This window comes from Cherax quadricarinatus, chromosome 28 (assembly GCF_038502225.1).
Source record: "Cherax quadricarinatus isolate ZL_2023a chromosome 28, ASM3850222v1, whole genome shotgun sequence".
NCBI classification, from domain to species: domain Eukaryota; kingdom Metazoa; phylum Arthropoda; class Malacostraca; order Decapoda; family Parastacidae; genus Cherax; species Cherax quadricarinatus.
The window spans coordinates 25,528,263-25,548,112 of NC_091319.1; the positions used below are offsets into that span (position 1 = coordinate 25,528,263).

At 44.0% G+C, this 19,850-nt stretch overlaps 1 protein-coding gene across 7 annotated transcripts in view; it reads right to left on the minus strand.

Moving 5' to 3' along the window:
* Window positions 1-19,850, minus strand: part of qtc (quick-to-court) — a 398,802-nt gene that overhangs the window by 98,842 nt on the left and 280,110 nt on the right. For all 7 annotated transcript variants that reach the window (XM_070089489.1, XM_070089493.1, XM_070089490.1 and 4 more), the window contains one exon: window positions 2,826-3,101. In XM_070089489.1, the coding sequence (XP_069945590.1) occupies window positions 2,826-3,101 (276 nt within the window). The remainder of the gene's footprint in view (window positions 1-2,825; window positions 3,102-19,850) is intronic.

Below are 19,850 nucleotides of genomic sequence, written 5' to 3' on the forward strand. Positions count from 1 at the left end.
GTTTGTTAGTGGATTAAATAGGTCCACCCCTTTGAGTTTGGCTTGGAAAGGTATAAACAAAATAACCAGGAAAAAGACTGGCAATGTTGCTCATCCCTTTCCTCTTGAAAAAGCAAATGACCTCATAAATGACTGGTCCAAAACATCCAGGCATGAAAGCCTTCCATCTCATATTAGAAAAAATTTAGAGAGTACTTCTGAAGAAATGTTGAAACTGATTAATTTTATGAGCCAAAATATTGATGAGAGTGATTGCCTCTTTACCGAGTATGAATTAGATAATGCATTAACCAAAGGTCGATCAACTGCTCCTGGAGAGGATGGTATAACCTATGATATTCTCAGAACTCTAAGGCACGTGCCTGATAACCCTTTGTTGGCACTGTATAATCTCAGTTACATTGAGGGCGTTCTTCCTACTTCCTGGACCAATAGTCTCATTGTGCCTATCCCTAAGCCCCAACAGCCTGATACATTTAGGCCGATCTCCTTAACTAGTTGTCTTTGCAAAACTTTTGAAAGAATGATGCTTAACAGATTGTACTACAGAATCAAACATCAACTTTCCCCCTACCTCTATGGGTTCATGAAAGGTAAAAGTGTGCAGAACTGCATTTCCACCTTTCTCACTGCACACACCTCTACTAGTTTTACCACTTTTCTTGATCTAAAATCTGCATTTGATATTGCAAACAGAACCGTTATACTATATGAACTAGCCAAAATGAATATTGGTGGTAGCTTACTCTGCTGGATAATAGGATACCTGTCAAATAGAGTATCCTCTGTCCTTTACCAAGGCTTCAGAAGTGATTCGAAAGAAATGTCTTTAGGTACACCGCAGGGAGGAGTTCTTAGTCCCATGCTATTTAATATTCTGATTAATGCTCTCCTAAATGCTCTACCTGCCTCACCTAAACATAGCTATAAGCTATGCTGATGATATCATGATCCATACAACAGGGCATAAGAAGATGAATACCATTCTTAATGAAGTTCAAGCAATTTGTAATCGACTAGGCCTCATAATATCTTCCTCTAAAACAAAGATATTAACAAGCAAACGACATCCCCCACCCATCTATTTGCAGGGTGAAATCATTAGCTACGTTAAAACTTACAGATATCTTGGTGTAGATGTACCCTTTAACAAATCCACTATACCACAACTAAACAAGAAATGTAAAGCTAGGCTAAATGCTCTCAAAGCTGTTGCTGGCTACAATCCCAACTATGGTGCTAATGTGAGAATCGTGAGAATGATGTACATAGCCTATGTTAGGTCCTTAATTGATTATGCTGCTCCCATGTTGATATTAGCTAGAGAAAGTTCCCTCTGACCCTTGGAGTTAATGCAAAATGAAGCTCTCAGGACTATTCTTGGCTGTCCCAGATCTACAAAAGTTCTTAACATGAGGAAGGAGCTTGGTATTTCTAGTATCAGTGATAGGATTGTTGAAATTAACACTGTACTCGGTATTAGAATGTTGAGAAACGAACCAGACACTGTCACAGTGAATCTTACCAAGTGTCTAGAGGTAAATACACACAGATCTAAATGGATTGTGAAAACGTGCAATTGCATTAAGTTTTATAACCTGCATGAACTGTATCACTGTAGGCAACAAGAGCATTTCACCCCTCCATGGAAGATGTGTTCATTTAATATCACATACCTACAAGTCCCTCCCAAGAAGCTCATTCCTAGTAATCCCTTCCTTAAATCTCTTGTTAGAGCAACTGCTCAAGAAGAAATTTTTCGCCTAGCTGGTAGTAATAAGTTATCACAAGTTATATACAATGATGGATCTAAACAGGAGTCCTCTGGCAGGGCTGCATCTGCTCTTGTTGCCACCTCCCTAGTTAAGAACGATAATAAATTTGTTGAGTTAGGCATAAGAATTAACAACTGGGTGTCTACACTGCAAACTGAATTGTTTGCAATCCTAATGGCGCTAAAGCTAACCTATGACACTGAGCTTGACTATCATCATTACTGATTCTATGTCATCATTGAAGGCTCTTGGCTCATATAATGACTCCAACAACATGCTCATTGGGGAAGCCAGGTATAGATACTCAAAAATTAAGGACAAAGGAATTAATGTACAATTGCTATGGATCCCATCACACATTGGATTACTCCTTCATGATAAAGTTGATATGTTAGCCAAGAAGAGTATCCAGAAGGAGAACGTAGAATATAACTTTGGTATAACTGTGTCTAGCATTAGGAATAATATTAGGAGAGAAGTAAATAATGAAGATGATTGTTATAGGAATGCAGTTAGAAGCCTGAGTAGATCTATAACCCACTATGATAACATGAACGTAGATAAGTATGTTTATGGAGCAACTTGCAATGTGAACAGACTGACTGATGCTGTAGTGGCCAGGCTTAGGCTTGGTTACAAGTACTTCTGGCAGTTTGGGAGAGAGACAGATGATGATCAAACTAAATGTAAATTATGTGATCAGGCATATGGTCACTCTCTTGAACACTATGTGCTTAATTGTCCACTTATTGAGGAATACAGAGACAGACAGTATAATAACCTATGTGACATGTCAAGATATCTTATTAATGAAAATAAGATACCAGATATACTAAGCAAATTTCCTAAATTTGCTTGTAACAGATAAGTGAACTATAGATATGTAGATATAAATCCATATGTATTCCTGTTAACCCTTTGGGGCCTAGTTCCTAGGCCTTTTGTGTATCCACATGCTCTCGCGCTACCGTCCACAGGATGGATATGGGGTGCACAATAAACTAGCCACTTCGGTGGCAAAATCTAAATCTCCCTCACACGGTGACATACCTTGAGCTCTCGGATGCGTCGTGCAGCACGCTGGGTGGGCGTCAAGTAATTATCAGGGTCGATGTCGTGGTTGTGACGGCAGTGAAGCACATACTTTAGGCTCTTGCTACCCCTACTGCTGCTGCCCCCACATGAGGAGTGCTGTTGGTGATAGTGGTGCTGTGTCAGTGCTGCATCACAGCTCACGGCCGACGAGACAGACCCGAAGCTCTTGACAGAGTCTGCGTCGTCCATGTCCTGATCTGGTGACCTCGAGGGCGTCTCCGGTTGCCACGACTGCAAGATTTTATTATTATTGACCAAGAGAGGTCATGCAACGCCTATATTCAATGATAAGCACTAAGCTCGAGGGGTCACAACGCACTGTAAATGGGAGGCAATCAAGGTTAACCCAAGGAATTAGAGGGTAGCTCCAATTCCTTTAATCAATAACTCTTAACTGGCATCAACGCATCCTACTTGTAAATTTGTTCAGACGGTGGGCTAACAGTTCCACACACATTTTTAACACAGTTAACAGCTTAATAACTGCAAGTGTACCGAAGACTGCTACCCAGATCAACCAACTTGCACCCAGGTGCCTACAGACTGTTAGAACATTTTAGTACACTGCAAACTGAAAATAAATATCCTACCAACCACCCAAGTCCGTAGATTAAGGAAACCATAAAACAGCTAAGAAAAACATTGTTACTTATCAAGAAAAATCTTTAGGTATACAACACTGCAGCAGGAATAATACTTTGCCACATCTTAATCAACCTCAACCATTCTCGCACCACCAGTGATAAACCTCAACCATTCTCGTACCAGCAATGATAAATTTAACCACTCTCATACCAGCAGTGACCCACACTACTTAAGTTTCCCAGCTCAGACCCACACATTTCAACAGCTTGTATGAACACCATCCTGCATGATGGAATACGACAAAAACAAACAAAAAAAAAAAAGTGGCCAGCTTTTGTTCCCACTATGTAACTATCACATAGGATAAGGTAGTAGAACACTGATATATTCAATTATTCAATTGTTGTAAAAAAATAACTAGAAAACCTAACAAGGCAAGGAGGAGCGCCGAGGATGGCGCCCATCCATCCATTCACAGCGTTAGCAAGACCCTAATAGCGACATGCAATTACCCAGGGTACAAAGGTCAAGGTAGGTTATTATGGTCATTACCCGGGGGAACCGCCAATAATAACCAGCATTAACGGGGACTAACAAGGATGAACGAGGGTAGCCAGAGAATGGCACACTATTCTCAGCCTCGGGTAATACCATGTATTTTGACATCCACGATGGCTAATCTTTTCGAGTCTGCAAGAAAACGATATTCTGATATGCACCATACTCACCTAGTTGAGGTTGCAGGCGTCGAGTCATAGCTCCTGGCCCCGCCTACCATCGCTAGGCTTACTGCGACGATATGATATTTTGACGGTACTGGCAAATATATTTTCCCTCAATGTATACATAATCTTAATGTGAAACAAATATTCCGAACTTTTTTCCCCTAAAAAAAGATTTTCATTGTGAATTTTAATAAAATTGTGTAAAATTTATCTATACAATATGCTCAAACCACACACAAGTCGAAATATGATTTAAAAAAAATCTCACTTTGCCATTCTGTTTTCCAAATGTTGTATTGTCATAGTTCAGCTCTCGTTGTGAGGCTCTTGAGCGAGATATATTGGAAGGTCTGTACATGATAGTGTTCAGGTCGATATCTCGTATCATCAGTATGGTGAGAAACTCTAATGGTAAGTGTGGGTATGTTATGGTACAGGCTGAGGGACTGATTACCTCAAACTAATCCTGTTCTTCAATGTTCTCCTTTGTATGGACTGATGAAGTCACTGTGGCGAAATGTTTCCTCAATAAAGATATCCAAGTGTTGCACATGTGTCTATTTTACAGAAACTTTATTGATAACCCTTCGCCCGTGAAGTGAGCGAAACTTCAAGCCTATCTTAATTAACAATGCCAATGTAATACTGCGTAATTCTCTCAACCACCTAATTGGAATGGCGTAGTAGTGGGTGACGGCACTCCCTATTATGTCATTCCAGTTAAGTGGTTTAAAAAATTGCGTTTTAGTCTGCATTCATCACCAGCAACTTCAACTGAACAACACTCAGAGTCAGTGACACTCGGCAGCCTCTCAACTTCAATGGTTTCTACAATTTAGCTCCCCTCAAGGAAGGTTCCTTGATGTTGGTGAGGGGCTCTTGATTTAGGGAATTGGATCTGTGCTCCAGTTCCCCGAATTAAGCCTGAATGCCTTCCACATCCCCCCCCCAGGCGCTGTATAATCCTCCGGGTTTAGCGCTTCCCCCTTGATTATAATAATAATAATAATAATCTACAATTTAGCTGAACCTCTGGCCACAAAGCATCTACAATATCTGGTAATTAATTAACATGACCAGACTGGAACCGTGTGTTTTTCTCACTTCGCAGGTATATACTATTTTGCTCAAACTTCTTTACCTGTTTATTACTTAATAAAGCCTACCGAGTAGGCTAAACAAGGTAAATAAAGGTTCCAAAGATACGAGTCAAGATCCTATGTAAGCAGAGCTTTTTTGACAACTAAGCCAGTGGAAGGACTCTGTCACATGACCAAAAACTCCAGCTGCGGATCATATGACTAAGACCAGCGTCAGGAAACCTTACCTTACTTGACCAAACCTAACCTACATACTACTACACCGTCAGATTTACGGTAACAACGACAAATAAAAACACTAATTTTCACCTCTCTCTCCCAGACATTAAAAAAAATTAGATGTGCACCCAATACCGGAGGTAAATATGCTAAATGTAGCGAATATAAATACCAACACTAGAGCTGAACGCTATCCCACTTATATTGTCGTTGTAATGTTAGAACTAGTGGGTCACCGAAGGCCCGTTTTGAAGGAAAGAAAATATGTAATCCGAGGTTTGCGAAGATGTTCGACCAGATGCATGTGATATCATTATCAAGGCTAACTGGATATCGTAATCAACACCATACCTGACAATCCAGCGATGCCGGATTCAAATCACCGAAGAGGCAGTGCTCGTGTGATAGCTTGTTTGACCTTTCAGATGCGAATGTCAACGGATTTAAAAAGGCTGGTGGGAGGTTAATAACCTAACCTTTAAGTAGGTGAAATGGTCTAGATCAGACTTTGGGTGACTCAGAATTACTACTACTGTCTACATCACATATTTGAGTATATGACTTAATTCCTTAGCCCCATCACACGACTTTCTGCCTTATTTTTTCATTACGTAGTTAGAGTGTTACGTTATTACCATACCGACAGGCTGGTAGCTACTCGTCACGAGTGAAATGCTACTCAGTGCAAGTTAGGCCTGTTCGGATGGGCTTTCAGAATATATAGCCAATAAAATCTTTTCTGTACACTTCAAATAATCAAAGTTGTAGAAATGACTAGGAAGAAAAATTATTACAGTATCTTTTAAAAAGGTGCCATAGTTTATAAGAAGGAAATAAGTCGTGAAGGCACGAGGAAGAGTTCATATGCTCAAACTGGAACGACCACCTCAGCGCACAGCTGCTGCACGAATATTCCAACATCAATAACAAGAAGAAGCCTGCACAGTGAAACTTGGACATGCACCACAAGACTATCTTACCAAATCACAACCGGTTTTGCATGAGTCTCACCCAGGACTGGGTGGTGGGCGGATGACCACAGCAACATGATCTAGTGCGAGGAGTGTCACCTCACAACAAGGCCACTCTCGTCATCCCCCGTGAACAAACCACAAAACTCGTGTAAAATCAATAAATTTTCTCGTTCGTTCACTGCACTTGCCGTAGATGCTCTCAGTCCCTCTCACCCCGTAGCATTTCAACTTATCTTTCTATAGAATAATGGAAATTTTTTATCCGTTTATAAACAGAATTCAGACTGAACAGGATTCGTCACAAAGGTTAAATAATTTTACCCATTTCTAATCCATAAATTTCTCGATTTATGTTATGTAATTTCAAGCTAGATTAGATTGTCTAGTAATAAATTTAACTACAACAAATAAAGCCAACAAAGGTGATAAAAAGATCCAGTGAGAGCTTACAGCTCCTTGAACAGTCACCTGTTTGACTGTCTTAACAACAGTGATATATTAACTTATTACGGGCTGAGCGGATCCTGTTACGGAATTCAACATAGTTCCGTCACCCATCATCAACTAGGTCTTTTAAAAGTTTATTCTCTTACTCTTTTCCTGAACTAAATTGGCTTTAACCCCTACGGGTTTACCCCTTACCCATGACTAACATACCCCACTTTAGTTGACTCCACGAGAATTTTACCGTTTTTTGAGAATGTTCTTAGTTCACCGTGGTTGTATTTACCCTCCAATTTCTCTCTCCCATTCATTCCCCCTCCAATCTCCCCCATTCATTCCCACCAATATCTCCTACTCATTCCCCCCCTCCAATCCCCCCATTCATCCCCCCTCCAATCCCCCATTCACTCCCCCCTCCAATCTCCCCCATTCATTCCCCCTCCAATCTCTCCCATTCATTCCCCCTCCAATCTCCCCCGTTCATTCCCCCTTTAATCTCCCCCATTCATTCCCCCTCCAATCTCCCCATTCATTCTCCTCTCCAATCTCCCCCATTCATTCCCCCTCCAATCCCCCCATTCATTCTCCCCTCCAATCTCCCCCATTCACATGCCTTCATAAAACTTCCAATTCCTCACCTTCCACGTTTCTCCTGCTGCTATTTTCGTACTACCTGGAGTCTACCTGGAGGGTATTCCAGGAATCAACGCCCCCGCGGCCCGGTCCACCACCAGGTCTCCCGGTGGATCAGGGCCTGATTAACCAGGCTGTTACTGCTTGCCGTACGTAGTCTAACGTACAAACCACAACCCGGCTGGTCCGGCACCGACTAAGTATCTGTCCAGCTCCATCTTGAAGGCAGCCAGGGGCCTATTGGTAATTCCCCTTATGCATGGTAGGAGGCTGTTGAGCAGTCTTGGACCCCGGAAACTTGTGTTTCTTCTTAGTGTACCAATGGCGCCCCTACTTCTCATTGGGGGTATTTTGCACTGCCTGTCCAGTCTTTTACTTTCGTAGGGAGTGATTTCTGTGTGCAGTTTCGGGACCATTCCTTCTAGGATTTTCCTAGTGTAGATTATGATCTCTCTCTCTCGCCTGCGTTCCAGCGAGTACAAGTCAAGTGCTTCCAAGCGTTCCCAGTAGTTCAGGTGCTTGACAGAACTTATATGTACATGTCCCGACTTTTTGAATTAAATCATCTAAGTTATGACAAATACATCAATGTTACCTGCACTAGCAACTAATCTCAATTCGTCCATCTTATTCCTAGCACTACGGCTATTAGCATAATATACACTGAAACCCTCTCCTTTCTCTTTACCCTTCCTGCTCATTTCTGTTTTTCTACTAAACCTATTACTGTCCTTATCACCTAGTGTCACTGGCTTTTCAATATCTACCTCGTTCCGCTTATTACTATTTCCCCTAGAACTCATATTACTACTACACTGGGACTTCACTGTTTTCCTGCCAAAACCCATACCACTAACTATTCCTAGTTCAAAGTCCTAACAGCTCCCTCCACTGCAGTTGCCAGTGCCCCCACCCCAGACCTAGATAAGTGAACCCCATCCCTGGCATACATGTCATTTCTGCCATAGAAGAGGTCCCAGTTGTCAATGAATGTTACCGCATTTTCCTTACAGTATTTGTCCAGCCAGCAATTGACACCAATTGCCCTGGACAACCATTCATTTCCAACTCCTCTCCTTGGCAAAATACCACATATGACAGGGTTCCCACCCTTCCTCCTAATTATTTCTATTGCTGACCTATACCTGCTAATCAGGTCTTCACTCCTACGTCTGCCAACATCGTTGCTTCCAGCACTGAGACAGATAATAGGATTGTTCCCATTACCTCTCATGATGTCATCCAGACGACTAACAATATCCTCCATCCCAGCCCCAGGAAAGAAAACCCTCTGTCTCCTACTCTTGTCCAAGCAGAACGCCCTCTCCATGTACCTAACTTGGCTATCCCCAACAACAACAATATTCTTACCTTCCTTGGTGCCGTTCATCGTGACGTTCCCAGTAGTCGACTCACATTCGTCGGGTAGCACGGAGAATGTATTAGATGTTTCCACAGCAGTCTCTTTCTTCTTCATCGTTTCTACCTTTCCATTCGTCTTCTTGATCGTCAACTTCGTTCCATGCTGTCCAGCCACTGACTACGTTCCCTTCTTGACCTGAGGACTCAAAACAGGAGGACTACTACGAATCTTGTTTTCCTTGGTCAGTCGCCGAATCTCCATCTTTGCCATCCTCAATTCTTCCTTAAGCTGTTGGTAAAGTTGCTCGATGGAGGGCATCTTCATTCAGTCCATAGAGAGCACACTCGACACGTCCTTACTGAGCTAAGTACAGGTCACCTCTGTGACCTGTACTTGCGTATCCTTCAACAATAATATCCAATTGTTGCACGTGTCTTATTCTTCAACCTGTCACACTAGTCTTCAACATACCATTCTTCCTGAAGACCTGCAAGTGCAGTGCATGAGACAGTCATGAGTGTGGACGTTTACACATGACAGCTGACATTCAGCACAAAATTCAAGCCAGCTGGGGCAACACTGCATCATAACGGGGTGAGAAGCTGTAAATCCCACAAGCTGATAAAGACACAATGACAGACTGGAGACAAAGTCAACATTTTCCTTGGAGACCAAGTGAAACTGCCTCGAGAAAGTCTCCTTTCTCTCATACCGTCTTGATCATCACTACCTTAATTTATTCTTGAGTAGAGGAAGTGTGCCTACAATAAGCATGTATTGTAGGCACTCTTCCTAACTCACCTAAGCAAACAAGTGCAGCTAATGGTCACTGCTGCTGAGGTACACAAGACATTGGTACAGCGAGTCCTGCCAACAGTCACTGCTGCTGAGGTACACAAGACACTGGTACAGTGAGTGCTGCCAGCAGTCACTGCTGCTGAGGTTACACAAAACACTGGTACAGTGAGTAGCCAGCAGTCACTGCTGCTGAGGTACACAACACACTGGTACAGTGAGTGCTGCCAGCAGTCACTTTTGTGGAAACATACAGGTTCTTGATGGTCACAGCAGCTGGTGTTACAACACTTCACAGGTAACATCGTGATTTTTTTTGAGCATTAAATGCGTACTTGAAGAATTGACACACTTATGCAACACATGGGAATCTTTATTGAAGAAACGTTTCGCCACAGTGGCGAAACGTTTGCCCAACCTTTGGGCGACGACCTACTTATACTAGTGGCAGGTCCCACTGTGATCCCGCCGCCTCCTGCTTCACCTCACCTGACTGCGGAATATAAGCATCACAGCATCACAGTCCAGCACCACAGACAGACACATGGCTTCTGCCGAAAGGAAGAGGTCATGATGTTCCAGGGACACGACGGATGACTCGGATTTAGAAATGGACGACTCGGATTTAGAAATGTGGGGCGCAATCCTAGCGAAGAAGTTGCGAGACCACTCCGTGTCATCAGAGGAAAAGTCTCCAGTTCTGACAAGCCTAACCATGCAGCCAGAGAATACGGAAGGATGGATCAATGTGAACAGTAAGACATGCCGTCCCTCCAAGGAGCAGGTAAACCAGCTCAAATCACCTTCCAGATTCAAGGTAAAGGCTTATGGGGAACACAAAACCCACTATGGCGTGGTTACACACCTGGAAACACGGCACAAACTGAGGTTCAAGATATGGTTCAACCTGAGGGGAGAACCAATACTGACTCCTATCAACAGGGAAATGCATATCACCTTGAAGAAAGTCGTGGAGATAGACCGCTTCTTCACCCTGGAGGAACTGGATTCTCGGCAGAAGGTCACCAAGGGTGTAGTGATGCGATACCCGCTGATGATGCCCATCGAGGTAGTAGCAGCTCACCCCAGTGTCGTGTCAGCTCAGCGTCTCAAGGCAAAATCGGCAGGCAACGCACCAACCCGGCAGGTCCTCATTCAGCATGTAGGACCGATGCCATCCCAGCTGGACCTCGGTTCTTGGGGCAGGTACGATGTCAGGACCTTCACGGCAAAACCAGTTCGCTGTTTCAAGTGCCAGCGTTACGGACACCTGGGTGCACTCTGTTCGGACAGAGTAATCTGCGGTGTCTGCAGCCAGCCCCACCCTACCGAGGAATGCATCGCCACCCACTCCACGATGCCCGAATTGCAGGCAGAAACACCATGCCTGGAACCCTCGATGCCCTGAGAGGCTCACTAGAATTCGTGAGGCCTGGAAGACACCAACGACGAGACAGCAGGCTACGGCAGAGCATCACCCTCAGCAGACGATGGGTGCAGAGAATCCTGCCATACTGCAGAACTCTCATCAGGCAACCCAACTCAATGCCCAGGAATTTCCGACCCTTGAAGACTCAACCAGGCGTCATGAACAGAAGCATCCTCCCCCACTACCGCAACGAAGAAAAAAACATGAACAAGCGGCGCCAACAGGAAACATCCGGGCAACTCAATCAGCAGACGAGCCCCCACCGGCCTCCTTGCCAGGCACAGCCACTATGCAGGCTGTGGCTGCACCTCAACAGCAGATGCCGGGTACACAACTTGGCATACAGCAACAGCCCACGGTGTGAACAGTGAAGAAATACAACCCTCAGCAGTCCCCACAGATTACAACAGCCCAGATAATATCCACTGCTTCGAACCCACCAACAACGCAGGCCCTCAACAGAGAGGATCTCTTAACACTCATCAAGGCATTCACGGATATTGTCTGCAACACAATCACCTCCACGGAACAACAGAGCATGTTCCGGCAGATGGTCAGCACACTCCTGAGGGTGTGCTTACTGACAGAGCAGGAAACAGTGGATGCCGTGAATCTGCAGATTATCAGAGCGGACAGAGCCCAGTCCCCAGCTCAGGAAACAGCTGAGATGGAGTAACCTCAGTCGCTTATGAGGCACACTAGCTGAACTGTCCAGAACAGTGCTTGAGCAGCATATGCTGCAACAGTGAAGAATCAATTCTCCTTCAGGAGCCAGAGACGGGTCATCTCAAGATTAAGACCCGTGCCAGGACCCTAGTCTTGGCGAACATTATACATACCTATGCTGCATTTCCTACAAGAGTGATGGCCTGAACATATCGATTCCAGGTTGAGGGACTGATTACCTCAAACTTCTCCTCTCCTTACCAATTTCAACTTTGTATTGGACTGATGAAGCCACTGTGTGGCGAAAAGTTTCTTCAATAAAGATTCCCATGTGTTGCATAAGTGTCTCAATTCTTCAACTTGTCGGTTTTCAAAACCATTCATCACAAATGCGTACTTGTTGGCTATATTCAACAGAAGGGAAATAATGAAATATCATTAATGACTGGGTCGACTGTGTGAGTGAAGGAGAGAGACCAGCAAGGAAGGTACCAGCGCTCATGTACAAAAAGACGTACACAGTTCAAGACATTAACTGAGGAAACTTTTCACTACTTGCTTCTTAAGCACTGAAGAAGTCACTCGTGATGAAACGTAGACTCGGTGCATGCCATGAACTGTCGATGTGTGTCTACATACTGTCTACATCACCATACCTTCCCAGTCACATTGGTTAATTTCGCCTAAATGTCGTGGGCGACTCAAAATTGGAGTAGGAGGATTTGTGGCTCCAGTTTTGCCTACGACCAACAGATTAAGTCCCGCACCTCGACCACCAGCGTACTCAGCTCACACACTCAGGTCTGGGGATCGATGCCCCGGTACGACTGGAAAACATTAGGACGTGTTTCCATAAGACATCTGCTGTCCCTGTTCGCCCATCAGTAAAATGGGTACCTGGGTGTTAGTCGACTGGTGTGGGTCGCATCCTGGGACATAATTGACCTAATTAGCCCGAAATTCTCAGCACAAGGGGCTTTCTATATAGAACAAAAGAAAGAAGGAACATTGCAGCAGGCCTACTGGCCCATGCGAGGCAGGTCCAAGTCACCTTCCGGCTTAAACCAATGACCCACCTAGTCAGGTCAAATCACATTCACTTAAGGAGCATGGCATCAGACCCATTAGCACAAATAGGATAAATACTCATCCAACCTATTGTTGAAAATAAATGGTATAAAATACCGACACAATGGAAACAAACAAATATGCAGTTTAATGTGATCCTTTATTGACAACGTTTCACCCACACAGTGGGCTTTTTCAAGTCACACACAGATCTACCTGGGGTATTAAACATCTTCAACACACCCAGAGAAGACAATGCCGAGAAGAGATACATAGTTCTCCCCACCAACTCCATTGCCAAACATGTTTCCAACATCTTTTCCAATACATCATTCCAAGTATCTACCTCCACAACCACGACCATCAAGGACATCACCAGTAGTAGACAGGACAAGCTTCCATCCTCTGCAGGGGTATACATAATCCCTTGTAATGACTGCTACAAATTATGTGGGCGAAACATCAAGAGACCTCCAAACACGTATTTCAGAACACAAATATGCAAGCAGGACTGACGATACAAGGAATGCCTGTGTACAACATCGCAATTCACACAACCATTTAATTAACTACAGAAACTCAAGACTTATCGCTGCAGAAGACAACACTCAATAATGAAGAATCCTGGAATCATCGCTTATCTCGATAACCAACAATTTCAACCAGAACAACGGCTTCTATAACATAGCTGAACCACTCGTCAAGAAACTTCTTGATAAATTAGGCACATGTGCAACTCTTGGGTATCTTTATTGAGGAAACGTTTCGCCACACAGTGGCTTCATCATTCCATACACAGGAGAAACTTGAACAGGAGGAGAATGAGGTAATCAGTCCCTCAACCTTGAGTCGATGTGTTCAGTCCATCAATCTTGAGTAGAATACTCAAGATTGATGGACTGAACACATCGTAGGTCGTGCCCAAGAATTAGGCAAGCGAAGAATTCCCAAGTATTAAGATCCCAAGAAGTTTGGGAATTCTTCGCTTGCCTAATTCTTGGGCACGACCTACTTCAACATTGAACAAATGTTACACGGTGTGCAACATCTGGATATCTTTATTGTAGACGTTTCGCCATCCAGTGGCTTTATCAATACAGATTCTAGGACATAATAGGAAGACAGTAGAACTATATACAAAAGATGAGGTAATCAGTCCCTCGGCCTTGGAGTTAGTGTTCACAGCATCGTGGTGGAGGAGAATCTGGAGCAAAGGCAAGACTGACGTTTATATAGTCGTCAGTGGAAGGGACGGGCAGCAGACGAGGGCAGTCACTGGTAGGCGGGATTCCCCAGTGGAAGTAGGTCCTTCCCAAAGAGATGGGTTAGTTGCAGCAGCCGTGAAGAAGGTCTTGTAGATGTCCTCTGAACCAAGATTCCATGATGTTGCAGTGTCTGACAAGTCGGTATTTTATACCTTTCTTGCACAAATGTTACACGACCTATGACTGCTGCACCTCTCCTGCCACGATTTATAAGCTCCTTCTCAGCACGTATGCCGTATTCTATTCAAGATTGATGGACTGACCACATCGACTCAAGGTTGAGGGACTGATTACCTCATTCTCCTCCTGTTCTTCAAGATTCTCCTTTGTATGGACTGATGAAGCCACTGTGTGGCGAAACGTTTCCTCAATAAAGATACCCAAGAGTTGCACATGTGCCTAATTTATCAACATGTCGGTTCTCTGAACCATTCATCTACAAACCAATACAAAGAGGAAGGCGTAAGGAGAGGACGAGTATGAGGTAATCAGTCCCTCATACCCTCAATACCTGTCGGTATTGTATACCATTTTGATGTTCATCTTGTAGAATGTTCAGCATAGGGCCGTAGACGTGGCTTATATACTGTAGTGAGGTGAGGTGAAGCAGGCGGAGGCGGGGTCATAGTGGTACCATCCACTAGTCGAAGTAGGTCTTCGTCCAAAGGTTGAACAAGTGTTGAAGAATTCTTTGTAACAAGATCCCATGATGCTGCAGTGTCTGACAGTTGTGATGAATGGTTTGAAAAACCGACAAGTTGAAGACTGATTCATCACAACTGTCAGACACTGCAGCATCATGGGATCTTGTTACAAAGAATTCAACACTTTTTCAACCTTTGGACGAAGACCTACTTCGACTAGTGGTTGGTACCACTATGACCCCGCCTCCGCCTGCTTCACCTCACCTCACTACAGTATATAAGCCACGTCTACGGCCCTATGCTGAACATTCTACAAGATTGATGGACTGAATACATCGACTCCAGGCTGAGGGACTGATTACCTCATACTCGTCCTCTCCTTACGCCTTCCTCTTTGTGCAAGAAAGGTATAAAATACCGACAATATGAAAGTTAAGACACATGTGCAACATCTGGATATCTTTATTGTAGACGTTTCGCCATCCAGTGGCTTTATCAATACAGATTCTAGATTTCCCTTTCACTGACGCCTATAAAAACGCCAGTCTTCTTGCCTTTGCTCCAGACTCTCCTCCACCACGATGCTGTGAACACTAACTCCAAGGCCGAGGGACTGATTACCTCATCTTTTGTATATAGTTCTACTGTCTTCCTATTATGTCCTAGAATCTGTATTGATAAAGCCACTGGATGGCGAAACGTCTACAATAAAGATATCCAGATGTTGCACATGTGTCTTAACTTCCTCTTTGTATTGGACTGATGAAGCCACTGTGTGGCGAAACGTTTCCTGAATAAAGATTCCCATATGCTGCATAAGTGTCTCAATCTTCAAATATGTGTTTATGTTTCCAACCTATTGTTAAAACTGCACAATGTCTTAGCTTCTATGATGTCACTGATGTCAGCTAGGCCAATATACCTTGTACATGTAATTATAGAAATAAAAGATCATACTAATAAAAATTTTCGTTTCAATACGTCATTTGGCAGTGTGGGTAGCTTTAGGTAGAGATCGTTTTGAAAGTTAAGACACATGTGCAACATCTGGATATCTTTATTGTAGTAGACGTTTCGCCATCCAGTGGCTTTATCAATACAGATTCTAGGACATAATAGGAAGACAGTAGAACTATATACAAAAGATGAGGTAATCAGTCCCTCGGCCTTGGAGTTAGTGTTCACAGCATCGTGGTGGAGGAGAGTCTGGAGCAAAGGCAAGAAGACTGGCGCTTTTTATAGGCGTCAGTGAATGGGACGGGCAGCAGACGAGGGCAGTCACTGGTAGGCGGGATTCCCCAGTGGAAGTAGGTCCTTCCCAAAGAGATGGGTTAGTTGCAGCAGCCGTGAAGAAGGTCTTGTAGATGTCCTCTGAACCAAGATTCCATGATGTTGCAGTGTCTGACAAGTTGTGCAAGAAAGGTATAAAATACCGACAATATGAAAGTTAAGACACATGTGCAACATCTGGATATCTTTATTGTAGTAGACGTTTCGCCATCCAGTGGCTTTATCAATACAGATTCTAGGACATAATAGGAAGACAGTAGAACTATATACAAAAGATGAGGTAATCAGTCCCTCGGCCTTGGAGTTAGTGTTCACAGCATCGTGGTGGAGGAGAGTCTGAAGCAAAGGCAAGAAGACTGGCGCTTTTTATAGGCGTCAGTGAATGGGACGGGCAGCAGACGAGGGCAGTCACTGGTAGGCGGGATTCCCCAGTGGAAGTAGGTCCTTCCCAAAGAGATGGGTTAGTTGCAGCAGCCGTGAAGGTCTTGTAGATGTCCTCTGAACCAAGATTCCATGATGTTGCAGTGTCTGACAAGTTGTGCAAGAAAGGTATAAAATACCGACAATATGAAAGTTAAGACACATGTGCAACATCTGGATATCTTTATTGTAGTAGACGTTTCGCCATCCAGTGGCTTTATCAATACAGATTCTAGGACATAATAGGAAGACAGTAGAACTATATACAAAAGATGAGGTAATCAGTCCCTCGGCCTTGGAGTTAGTGTTCACAGCATCGTGGTGGAGGAGAGTCTGGAGCAAAGGCAAGAAGACTGGCGCTTTTTATAGGCGTCAGTGAATGGGACGGGCAGCAGACGAGGGCAGTCACTGGTAGGCGGGATTCCCCAGTGGAAGTAGGTCCTTCCCAAAGAGATGGGTTAGTTGCAGCAGCCGTGAAGAAGGTCTTGTAGATGTCCTCTGAACCAAGATTCCATGATGTTGCAGTGTCTGACAAGTTGTGCAAGAAAGGTATAAAATACCGACAATATGAAAGTTAAGACACATGTGCAACATCTGGATATCTTTATTGTAGTAGACGTTTCGCCATCCAGTGGCTTTATCAATACAGATTCTAGGACATAATAGGAAGACAGTAGAACTATATACAAAAGATGAGGTAATCAGTCCCTCGGCCTTGGAGTTAGTGTTCACAGCATCGTGGTGGAGGAGAGTCTGAAGCAAAGGCAAGAAGACTGGCGCTTTTTATAGGCGTCAGTGAATGGGACGGGCAGCAGACGAGGGCAGTCACTGGTAGGCGGGATTCCCCAGTGGAAGTAGGTCCTTCCCAAAGAGATGGGTTAGTATTTTATACCTTTCTTGCACAACTTGTCAGACACTGCAACATCATGGAATCTTGGTTCAGAGGACATCTACAAGACCTTCTTCACGGCTGCTGCAACTAACCCATCTCTTTGGGAAGGACCTACTTCCACTGGGGAATCCCGCCTACCAGTGACTGCCCTCGTCTGCTGCCCGTCCCATTCACTGACGCCTATAAAAAGCGCCAGTCTTCTTGCCTTTGCTTCAGACTCTCCTCCACCACGATGCTGTGAACACTAACTCCAAGGCCGAGGGACTGATTACCTCATCTTTTGTATATAGTTCTACTGTCTTCCTATTATGTCCTAGAATCTGTATTGATAAAGCCACTGGATGGCGAAACGTCTACTACAATAAAGATATCCAGATGTTGCACATGTGTCTTAACTTTCATATTGTCGGTATTTTATACCTTTCTTGCACAACTTGTCAGACACTGCAACATCATGGAATCTTGGTTCAGAGGACATCTACAAGACCTTCTTCACGGCTGCTGCAACTAACCCATCTCTTTGGGAAGGACCTACTTCCACTGGGGAATCCCGCCTACCAGTGACTGCCCTCGTCTGCTGCCCGTCCCATTCACTGACGCCTATAAAAAGCGCCAGTCTTCTTGCCTTTGCTCCAGACTCTCCTCCACCACGATGCTGTGAACACTAACTCCAAGGCCGAGGGACTGATTACCTCATCTTTTGTATATAGTTCTACTGTCTTCCTATTATGTCCTAGAATCTGTATTGATGAAGCCACTGGATGGCGAAACGTCTACTACAATAAAGATATCCAGATGTTGCACATGTGTCTTAACTTTCATATTGTCGGTATTTTATACCTTTCTTGCACAGAGATCGTTTTGATAAGGACCTGCCTCGCATGGGCCAGTAGGCCTTCTGCAGTGTTCCTACATTCTTATGTACATTTTGGGGAGAACCATCAAACTAACCCTGGTTCGAGACCTCATTTCTACACATTTGGTTTGGAAATAGGGTAGTTGATGAGTGGAACAGTCTACCTAGTTGGGTTATTGAGGCTAGGACTTTGGGTAGTTTCAAATTTAGATTGGATAAATATATGAGTGAGAGGGGTTGGATTTGAGTGAGACTGGCAAATGAGTGGATAGAGTTATCAGAGCTTATTTCTTGGGTAGCATTGAAAATTAGGTTGGGCAAATGTTTTGTTAGAGGGATGGATTGTAAAGGACCTGCCTAGTATGGGCCAACAGGCCTGCTGCAGTGATCCTCCTTTCTTATGTAAGACATGTCTGGTGCTAGGCAGGGCTCATGAGAGGGATGCTCAGCCGGTATACCGGCCCGGGGCCCGGCTGTGAATCTCTGAAGGGGCCCCACAGCAATAGGCGTTTTGAGTTTTTTTTTTTTTTCTTTTTTTTTTTGATAATTTCAATTATTTTTAGTTTATTTAGAAAAATAATTATTTAAATTTCACTTAGATTGGGGGCCTCAGCCTGCCCCCAGGGGCCCCAAAGCAGTCTTGTTTTGCCTTACAAAAATCTCTTGGGGCCCCTGGTGCTAGAAAACAGACAACATTTAGGCACAGGGAAAACAACCGTCGTGCTCCTCTACCTCAAGTATCCTCTCAACAAGTCTCATTACAGACGGTGCGTTGATATACGTTGTCGTTATTATGATACCATCTTTCACCCACACGGATACTGATTAATGTCAGTGAAACAAATACTTTGGGAAGCCTTAATGTTGGGTTGAACAAACACCGGGGTGGGAATGGTTAGGTTGGAGTTGCAAGTGCTAGTATGGACCAACAGGACTACTGGAACAGTATGGACCAACAGGACTACTGCAACTGTTAGCATGGGCCAACAGGACTACAACTGTTAGGTAAGACACATATGCAACAGTTAGGTATCTTTATTTTGAAACGTTTCGCCTACACAGTAGGCTTCTTCAGTCGAGTACAGAAAAGTTGATAGAAGCAGAAGATACTCGACTGAAGAAGCCTACTGTGTAGGCGAAACGTTTCAAAATAAAGATACCTAACTGTTGCATATGTGTCTTACCTAACAATCTGTCGGTATTTTATACCATTTTAATGTTCAGGACTACAACTGTCAGCATGGACCAACAGGACTACTGCAACTGTTAATATTGACCAACAGGACTACTGCAACTGTTAATATGGACCAACAGGACTACTGACTGCTAGTCAGTGGTGACGTGTACTTAGCTCTGTGAAGACCTGTTTGTGCGCTCTCTACGGATTGAAGCATGATGCCCTCCATCGAGCAACTTTACCAACAGCTTAAGGAAGAATTGAGGATGGCGAAGATGGAAATTCGGCGACTGACCGAGGAAAACAAGAAGATTCGTAGTAGTCCTCCTGTTTTGAGTCCTTAGGTCAAGAAGGGAAACTGGTCAGTGGCTGGACAGCAGGGAACGAAGTTGACCATCAAGAAGACGAATGGAAAGGTAGAAACGATGAAGAAGA